This window comes from Lampris incognitus, chromosome 4 (assembly GCF_029633865.1).
Source record: "Lampris incognitus isolate fLamInc1 chromosome 4, fLamInc1.hap2, whole genome shotgun sequence".
NCBI lineage: Eukaryota > Metazoa > Chordata > Actinopteri > Lampriformes > Lampridae > Lampris > Lampris incognitus.
Window position 1 is genome coordinate 29,733,957 of NC_079214.1, and position 9,923 is coordinate 29,743,879.

The following is a 9,923-nucleotide window of genomic DNA, read 5'->3' on the forward strand; positions in this document are numbered from 1 at the left end:
ACCTTGAGAGGTCATCAGAAGTCTTCCAGTGGGTCCACCCCAACCAAAAGGAATGGTTTCGTTTTGTTATCATTTGATTTACAGGTAAGCACATGATGAATATCTATGTATTTGGGGGTCCTTTGTATTTATTATATGTTGTAAACTCTTACAACATATAATAGTTCGGGCTGAATATTCAGCCACAGCTGTATGCATAAACAAATAGTTTACTTATCTATCTTGCTGCCAGCATTATCAGCCAACTAATTCAACAGGTTTTCACAGCAATCATTTTGTCTTGGTGTAATCTATAAACTTGGCATCAGCCACCAGCTTGAATTTCTTAGAAATGCTTGCGTAAGTGAGAACATTTTGTGGCTGTGAATATAGTGTTATTTATATGGGTAATATGGCAGTGGCCGAGGGGGTTGAGAGGCTGTCTTATGACTGATGGGACATTGGTTTAAATGCTGGGGCTGGCTAGACAAATCTGGCTGAGGGAAATGAATGAGTAGCATCCCTCCCTTACCAACTGTCACTACTTCTACTGTCAAGCTGATCAGAGGCTAACAGCAGAACACACCAGCTGCACTTAGCAGCTCCCAGGTGGGAACACCTGTAGCTGTGTGCACCTACAAAAATCTCCGGTCTACAAATCACAGACGACCCCATTATATCAAATGAAGAAATCTACAAAAAGAGGTAGTCTTCGATCCCTATTTTAATTCGAACACCCACCCTCGTACTACATGCGTTCGCCAACTGCATTTCTCCGGCCGGCAATCTCGAAGGAGACGCCTCTCCCCTTTCGTGACAAGGCGAATCCAGGCCGAACCACTGCTTTTTCCGATACACCCAGAGACGCATTCATGTGACGAACATAAGCCGACTCCGCCCCTCTCCCGGAGATAGCCCCTCTCGCTGCTTCATCGAGTACGGCCATAGTCGGATCTGCCGAGACCGGGGCGCGAACCTCGGTCCTCAGTGGGCAACTACATCGACACAAAGGCGATGCTTAGACCGCTACACCACCGCGGACTATAGAAAACGTTTTCTTTTGAACCCAATCCTAATACACACACCTATTTCCCAGACCATAAGTCGCTGTTTTTTTACTCGTCTGGCTGGTCCTGTGAGTTATATTCAAAGGAATTTACACCATGTAATTTTATCAGACGAATACGCTGTAGTTCAACTAAGGCCAGCTAAGTCGCTGATTGTGACTCAGTTGAAAATACTGTACCACTCATAGAAAGTGAATGAACGGACATTGAACTGTTTGCCGTGGGCATTTGAGTAGTTCTGAAGAAAATGGTGATTATATTGGTTATTATGGTGACGGCACACGTCAGTGAGGCCGTAAATGTTCGTACTACTCCACTGCTCATTTAGTCATTACTGCACAACCTCAATTCAGTGAGGGCGCGACTTAAAGTGGCGGGTAACTGAGCTCAAATCTGTGTTTTGGGATATCCATACCCCAGGAAAACATATGAGTAACCACCCAGCCAATTCTGTATGATTAAAAATGTTGCGAAGTATATAAAACAAAGCTTCAAAAACGTGTAAAATATCTGCAGCGCCCACTGGTTTCAGACTCTGGGGGCGTGGCAGTGAAAGGAAGACGGCGACGTCACCAAGGAAGCCGGCCAAAAAAATCAAGAAAGGAAAACGGGAAAAATACCCCAAAACGGTCTAACTCCGCAAATCAGTTCTATACATGGTTCAACACATTTTAACATGTCAACAGCAATACATCTCCCACATTTATAAAGTATTTTGAAGCAAAAAAGAGTCCGCGACTTGCCGCAAGTCGGTTTATACGGAAGTTAGCCCGCTATACGGTCACAGTTCTTTGCCATGGCAGCGGTTCAAATAACATTGATTTGAATGGGAATGTCCGTTCTAATTCAATTTCTATGGTACCACCAAATAAATGCAACTTATACACCGAAGTGACTTATGTTTTTTCCCTCACAACAATGTATTTTTTGCCTAGATGTCAGCACAAGATAAAGGTACAAAATGATCTAGCATTTAGCTACACAAACATGCACACAGCTAATTGTTTTCCCATTCTTGCAATACTTAAGTCCAGTTTTTCTCCCAAATTTCTCTGCTCTTGTGGTCAACTGTTAAAGAGTATACGTATAAGGCTGCCTCCCCACCAGGTATGTTAAGTCAGATAACACTTTAATGCTTGCCTCCTCATCACAAAAGACAGATATTTACAGCCGGTATATAGTCCAGAAATAGAAATATCATATCATGCCACATGCATAAGCATGTTTCTATAAACACACACACACATATTACTGTACACCATCACCATCATCGATGATCATTCGAGGTTAAGGATGATGGCCCTCTTGGGGTCCCTATTGAGGGTCTTCAAATGGCTGAAGAGGCCAATTCTGGAACGACAAACCTTCTTGCAGTGTGGGCATTGATGTGAGGTGCTGGAAATGGAATGTCATGAAATGGAAGTGGAAGAGCCTTTTTGTGCCTTTTTCTTTGCTTTTACTCGACTCTGGCAGCCTGTCAGAGATTGTCTTCATGGAATGTGGCTCCTTCATGTAAACTGTTTCTCCATATGGTTCTGTTTTGAGCAAGGTCTTCCCAGTTAAAGCCGTTTATGTGGCATTTTTTAGGTTGATCCTGATGTTGAAATGCTTTTTCTGACCTCCAGGCGCTCACTGGCCAGCATGTAGTTCTGAGTATAGGACCTGTTTTGGGAGGCGTGTCAGACGTGTCATATTACGACACGCCTCCCATATGCCTCCATATGGGAGGCGTGTCATATTACATGGGCTGTCCATCTCAGCTGGGGTTTAATGATGGTGGTGACAATGCTGTAATACATTTGCTTCCTCGAGAACACTGATGTTAGTGTGCTTCTCTTTCTAGCTGATACACAAGATTTTTTTTTGCAGGCATCCCTGGTGGTAGGACTCCAGGACACACACACACACACACACACACACGCTGAAACACTTAAACACACACTCCCATCATGTGAAGTCCATGTGCACATCCAACACTCCAGTAATGTTAACCGCAGTGGAGAGGTTTTTAATCAGTCTAAACCCAACCCAACCTCATGACTAATTTTTTAATTAGCAGTCTACCAACCGAACGCTGCCATTAACCCCTACTGTTCCCAGCAATTCCCTCCAAACCCACATGTTCTACGACTAATTGGAACCCACTGCCCCCACCTCTCTCTCCTCTACCTCTCTCTCCTTTACACTCCTTCTTTCACTCAATACAGCTCTTTCTCTATCCCTCTCTACTTCTTTGTCTCCCTCTCTCTTGTTGGCTGCACTTTATTAGTCCCATGCTGCATAAAAATTACTTATTTGTTACCAATTAACTCAAAGTCCTATGCTTGCCCCCTCGGGGTTCATAGCTAAAATTCCGTCAACTGCAGCAGTAAAGCACCAAACCCAAATTAACATGTTCAAAAATGAATTAAAGGCATAGCCTTTAAAGGCAAATCTGTTGGGTTTAACAATATAGCTTTCAGCAAGCATGTTGCTAGTACATGTGAGTAGCTATTCAGAAGCATTCGAACATAACCCAAACCCTGCAAAATCTTGTCATGAAAACAGTCGATCCATAAAACCAGCTTTTCAGTGAGCCAAACCCACTAAACTCCAGAATGTTTCTTGTAATGGCATTACTCTAAATCTTGTCCAAGTCTGAACAACTCCAGGTGCAATTTAGCACAACCTGAGCAGAACACATCAGGTCCAGTCAAATCCTATTAAATTCAAACATAAATAGCCATCCGCTGCAACACCACGCCTCCCTCCATTTGTCTAAAAAATGCCCCTGCGCCTGTCTGCTAATGAAATTGAAACTGATTGCATTGGCTGTCAACAGAAAAAAAGAAATCAAGCGTCAAAGAAAAAAGGAGGGAGGCCGCAATCTATATGGATTAACAAATGCTCTGAATCGTCAATATCATAATAGTAGTAATCCATCATATTCATCTACTCAAAAAGAGCAAGGAGATATAGAGTAAAATCAACTCATTGATTTTAGTGAAATATCCACCTGGGTATTAGGGAATAGTCTGAGACAAAAATCCAAACAGTCCTATTTGTGTTTATCATATCGTTTTTGGCATTATGCCAATTGTTGACAAATGGCTTTGCAGACAAGATTTTCTGCTATGGCTCCAGAGTTTAATGCCATAACACAGAGAGGTGATGCCTGGTCCTCTGCAGAGGCAGTGGGAGTGCAGGGTCACTGAATTTGAGATCTTCTGGTCATTTTTCTACGTGGCCTATATTTCCAAGGTTTGGTGAATAATTGATGGACCAATTATACTGTTTGTACAATTGCTGAGAGCACATTATAACCACCAATGCGGTATAATGTAGAACAATAAAGCAAGCAAGGAAATGGTGACAGAAAACCTTTCTTTCATCAGCTGGATCAGGCGGCCCTGTCAATAAAAACTATTACACATAAACATGTTTAACATTATTAATAACGGAGATGAAGATAAGCCATATTGGGTATTTTGGAATACATTTTACAATCGTACTGCTATAAAATCCCAAGGGTGTCCTGGGTCAGTGTGACCAGCAAACACTTACATCCATTGTTAAACAGTGAACAATGCATCCTCATGTTTTAAACATATCTAATTGCCTAAAAGTACAAATGGGCTCGAATTGAATCTTCTCATGAGATGACTGGGGGATAGCTGTAGGGAAATGTCATCCAAAAGAAAACGTCAAAAATTCAGCACAACCAACAGCAAGCAAGCCCCCCACCCCGAACCCACCATCACCCTCACCACCCCACAGCCACAAACACATGCACACACGCTCGCATGCATGCACAGGCAGAAGCACAGACTATACACACACACACCTAGGGTACAGAGGTGTATGGTGTTTACCTTGCTGGAGTATGGTCCTGGGATGAGCAGTTTCAGAGCCTGTCTCTTCAGCTCCGTGAGTCTGGCATTGCAGTTCTCACACCATACCCCCCTCTCACTACCCGGGGAACTTCCGCTGCCCGACGCCGGCGACCCCGTGCCAAACCCAGGGGATCCGCCGAGGGATCCCGGCGAGCCTGTGCCAATTCCCGGCGACATAGTCCCCGGTGACCCAGAGAATGAACCCGGCGAGGAGGTCCCTGATCCCGGGGATGGGGTGCCTGTGGAGCTTGGCATGGAGCCGGCACCCTCCGGGGCAGGCCGTGGGCTCCCCCGGGAGGACTCCTCGTATGCCTTCCGGTACCAGGTCTCCGGGGAGAAGGAGGCAGACTTGGTTGGGGAGTTATCGGGCACCTGTTGAGGTGTGTCATGGGATGAGTACAATGAAACCTTAGACGAATATATAGGCTATAGATCGATGCCATACCTCGTCTCTCCACACGCATTCACACAAATTCAAGCCAGCCCCGATGTTCTCTTAATGTCAGTAAATCAGGCCTGCATATCTCACACTAGGGACCAAATATACTAATGCAGCTGCATATAGCGACAAATACATGGCAAAGTGGTTCAGTGTGGAAAATAATCCTAGGCAGTCAATATATTACCGAGGCTATTGTTATTGTAGGCTAAACATACACGTCGTAACTGGTCACAACACTAATCATATGACAGAGTCAAATAGCTTGCTCCAAATGGGCATACTGTGCATTAACCCTGTATCATAGCTAAACGCTTATCAAGTTCAGCAGGTGGTGTGCTATGATAGGCCCAGGGGGAATAGTCTACATATTCAATGCACTTATACACCTATAAGTCAGAGACGATTAGATGGGCTGTAGGTGGGTAGCCTATATACGCTATCGTCCCCCAGCGAACTCGGTGGTTTAACCATTTCTTAGACACCATCCTGTGTGTAATCCTAGTTCCTGTGGCTTTTTAACCAGATGGCAGGGTCTACGATGCGTCAGGATGCTGACTGGTGTAGACCGGTGTAGCTACTATTGAATGGCACTGGAATCAATAACCTACCCCGTATTTTCTGCCCCGGCTGGTCACAGACCTCTCCTTGGTGCCCGACAGAGAAGTCATGTTGGAGGTGAGAAGACGAGGAGGGACAGGAGGAGGGAGGCTGAATCTCTGCTGCTTCACATCCAAGAATAGAGACCACCAGATAAATGTGGATAAACTCCACGCCCTTGCAGTTTTTTAGTCTTCTGTATGCAAACCTCACATGAATATGCAAATCCACTTGTTTAGAGCTTCGTTTTATTCCATTTCTTCTTCACTGTGACTATGGGGGAAACCCCGTTTTGTTTTTTTTCGAATGAAGAATAATTAGCTCCAGGGTTCTTCAAGTGAAATCTGTTGAGAAGTCCGCAAAAAAAGAGAAAGAAAAAACGCACAATATGAGCGGACCCAGGTCGTCCGCCTTGGTTTGCGAGAGACTTATCTGATCCGTAATGAACAGAGCAGAAGGCGATGAGAAATGCGCCGCTCTGTTTCTGTCGCTAACCGGAACTCACTCCATCAGCATGTGCATCCAGATTAGGCAGGTGTCATAAAACCACCCCGCGGCGAATTCCGATGCAGATGTGACGCTTATTATGGGCGCATGGCCAAATACCAGCATCCCGGTTCACAAGATAAAGGGCGGCTGAAGGAGTTGAAAACAGGACGGAGCACAGCAGAACTGACCAAGCCACTCATATTTTTAGATCTTACAGCGCTCTCCTGTTGACTCCGGAGGCTCTGCGCTCCACCGTAGCCAACAGCGGACTGAAACGGGGGAGGAGAGAGGGGCACATCTGGATGTGGGCGGGTTCTCGAGCCCCCTCTCTAACCAATACCGGTCTAGGGTCCGCTTGAGTGACGTGTATTCTGCTGGTTTTTCGACTGAGAAGCAAACTTTTTCCAAGGGTGCTGCGTGGTCGGCGATATACCGATCTGCGGGCGCGCACGCGCTCTCAATAGACTCGTCGATCCCCCCCCCCCCCGTTTACAGCACCACTGAAATAAGTTTATTTATTCATTTCTTATTTGAGCTCAGGTTGAACAGTTGGCCATATTTCAACTGTAAGGACACGGCCAAAGCAGGTCCATTTGCTTTTCAAAGCGGTCACTTGCATGCAACTGGCATAAAAAGGTCGAGATATATACACACACACACATTATATATATATATATATATACACACATACATACATACATACACACACCCATGAGTGAGGGACATTTGTTGCAATGGTGAAGCAGCAGAGTTTATCGAAAGTATACCTTGTTAAAAATCCGTGGTTCCTAGCCGTTTCCACTCATCTCCTATGTCTTACATTAAATAAACGTCTGTAGTGTTAATAACATCCGTGAAGTAACTATTTATTCCGGATTACTCTTCCGGGCGCCCCCCTTCCAGGCGCCCCCCCCAACGGAAAAAAACCGAGGGAAACTGTTGTAAAAAGTGTAAAACGTTTCTAGGTGCGTGTTTGAGACCAGAGTTTAATGCTTAAAAAAGGCAGGAGATTTATAAGGACGCCCAAAATAAGGTGCAATAAAGGTAATTGATTAAACATGTAGTTGATGCCATACATGTAAAAAATGGCTACACAATTTTTCCAGTAGATTGCATGGATTACTTAAATCCTTGAATTACCGAATGACGTCAAGTTCACTGCATAAATCCTTTTAATTTTGGAGAACTTTGAATGTCAGGTACATTTCTTAGAGATGGCATGTTGGAAGTCAAATCTGAAACGAGCACAGCAACATTTAGGCATGGTTCATGATTTCAAATACAAATACATTGTATTCATATCTACCAACAAAAGAAAAAAAAATCTGCAATGGGTCCAAAGTTACACCAATCCGCATGGAGAGGTTTCCAAAGCCTTGCCGTTCAAAATTGGTTATTTAGTGACCTCTGCTGTTCTTCGTGGTTATTGCCATCTGGACTGATCACTGATTTTCAGGGAAATCTTTAGATTTACTTTGTGGAGTATGCATGTTCTCCCCGTGTCTGCGTAGTTTCCTCCGGTTTCCTCCCACAGTCCAAATACATGTAGGTCGGGTGAATCGGCCATACTAAATTGCCCCCAGGTGTGATTGTGTGCGCCGGCCCTGTGATGGCCTGCCGGCCTGTCCAAGGTGTCTCCCTGCCTGCCGCCCAATGACTGCTGGGATAGGCTCCAGCATCCCCGCGACCCTGACAGCAGGATAAGCGGTTTGGATAATGGATGGATATTATTATGGGTCTCAGAAACCGCAACAGTTCCCAAACTTGGCCGATATGTTAGAAATCTCACCCACTCTTTTTTTTTTTTTGCTGCTCCCGTTAGGGGTCGCAACAGCAGATCATCCGTTTCCAACTCTTCCTGTCCACTGCATCTTCCTCTGTCACACCAACCACCTGCATGTCTTCCCTTACCACATCCATAAACCTCCTCTTTCCCTGTTGTCTGGCAGCTCCATCTTCAGCATCCTTCTCCCAATACATCCAGCATCTCTCCTCTGCACATGTCCAAACCTGTAACGCAGTGTATTTGGACCCGATTGCAGAGAAGAGGCTGTTGGTTAAGTGCAAAGTCGTTTTACTGGACTTCAGCAACACACACAACGACAGACTACTGCCAAACAGGGCAGGCAATAATGCAAACTCGAAACATAATACAAACAAACAAACACACAGGAGGCCGATGAGAGTTCAGGATACAAGCGCTTCCACAGACCGACGTGAAGCCTCTCCAAGACTCGACAGAGAATGTCTGCAAAACAGTCAAATCGTCCCCAGCACAGGTGCACATAATCACCGGCCAACCAATACGCAGGTTCAACTCACACTGGCTGATTACAGGCCGAGAGGGAAATGTCATCGATTGGCTGCTGATCTTCTGGCCAGTGATCGTGTCAGTACCCCCCTCCCAGGGACGGCACCTGACGTACCCACGGCCCGGATGAGGGTCCGGTCCAAGATGTGCCGCGCCGGAACCAAGCACCGTTCCTCCGGCCCATAGTCCTCCCAGTCCACCAAATACTGGACGCTGCGACGCACCAGTCCAGAATCCTCCTGTGTGGGCAGGTAGCCCATCGATCAGGTGAGGAGGCGGCGGGGGTGGGACGGGAGGAGACAGGCTTCAGCAGAGACACATGGAACACCGGATGGACCCGCATGGAAGCAGGCAATTGCAACCGATAGGACAAACCTGCGCCACCACGGCGAATGGACCCACGAAGCGCGGAGCCAGTTTCCGATTCTCCGCCCGCAGTGGGAGGTCCCTGGACGACAACCACACCTTATCCCCCGGCTGGAAGGAAACCGCTGGCCGCCGCCGTTGGTTGGCCTGCCGAGAGTACCAGGACCTGACACGTAACAGCGCAGCCCGGGCCCTCCACCAAGTCCGCGCACAGCGCCTCACAAACTCGGCTGCTGCTGGAATCCCCCACTTCAGGCCCCTGGTCCGGGAACAGTGGCGGCTGGTACCCCATCTGGCACTCGAACGGCGACATGCCGGTTAAGGAGGACTGCAAGGTGTTACTCCGCCCACAGCAGTTACGAGCTCCAGGAGGACGGGTTTGAAGCAGCCAGATAGCGCAGCATGGTCTCCAGATCCTGGTTCACCCTCTCCGTCTGCCCATTGGACTGAGGGTGGAAGCCTGAAGAGAGGCTGGCAGTGGCCCCGAGGAGGGAGCAGAAGGCCTTCCAAAAACGGGAGACGAACTGAGGACCACGATCTGACACCACATCACGAGGAAGGCCATGCACGCGGAACACATGCTCCATCATCAAGGCTGCGGTCTCACAAGTAGACGGGAGCTTGGCCAGAGCAACGAACCGCGCCGCCTTGGAAAACCGATCCACGACAACCAGGATGACCGACTTCCCCTTCGGATCGAGGGAGGCCGATGACGAAGTCCACCAACAGGTGGTACCAGGGCCGTCGTGGGATAGGCAACGGGCAGAGAAGGCCTGATGGACTTCTGCTGGGCACAGGTG

At 47.0% G+C, this 9,923-nt stretch overlaps 1 protein-coding gene across 1 annotated transcript in view; it reads right to left on the minus strand.

Annotated features, from left to right (window-relative positions):
• Positions 1–6,111, minus strand: part of kif26ba (kinesin family member 26Ba) — a 171,095-nt gene extending 164,984 nt beyond the window's left edge. The window contains exons 1-2 of the mRNA XM_056279329.1: positions 5,969–6,111; positions 4,898–5,290 (exon numbers count right to left, since the gene is read on the minus strand). Coding sequence (XP_056135304.1) covers positions 4,898–5,290; positions 5,969–6,028 — 453 coding nt within the window. The 5' untranslated portion in view covers positions 6,029–6,111. The remainder of the gene's footprint in view (positions 1–4,897; positions 5,291–5,968) is intronic.
• Between the last annotated feature and the right edge of the window lie 3,812 nt (positions 6,112–9,923).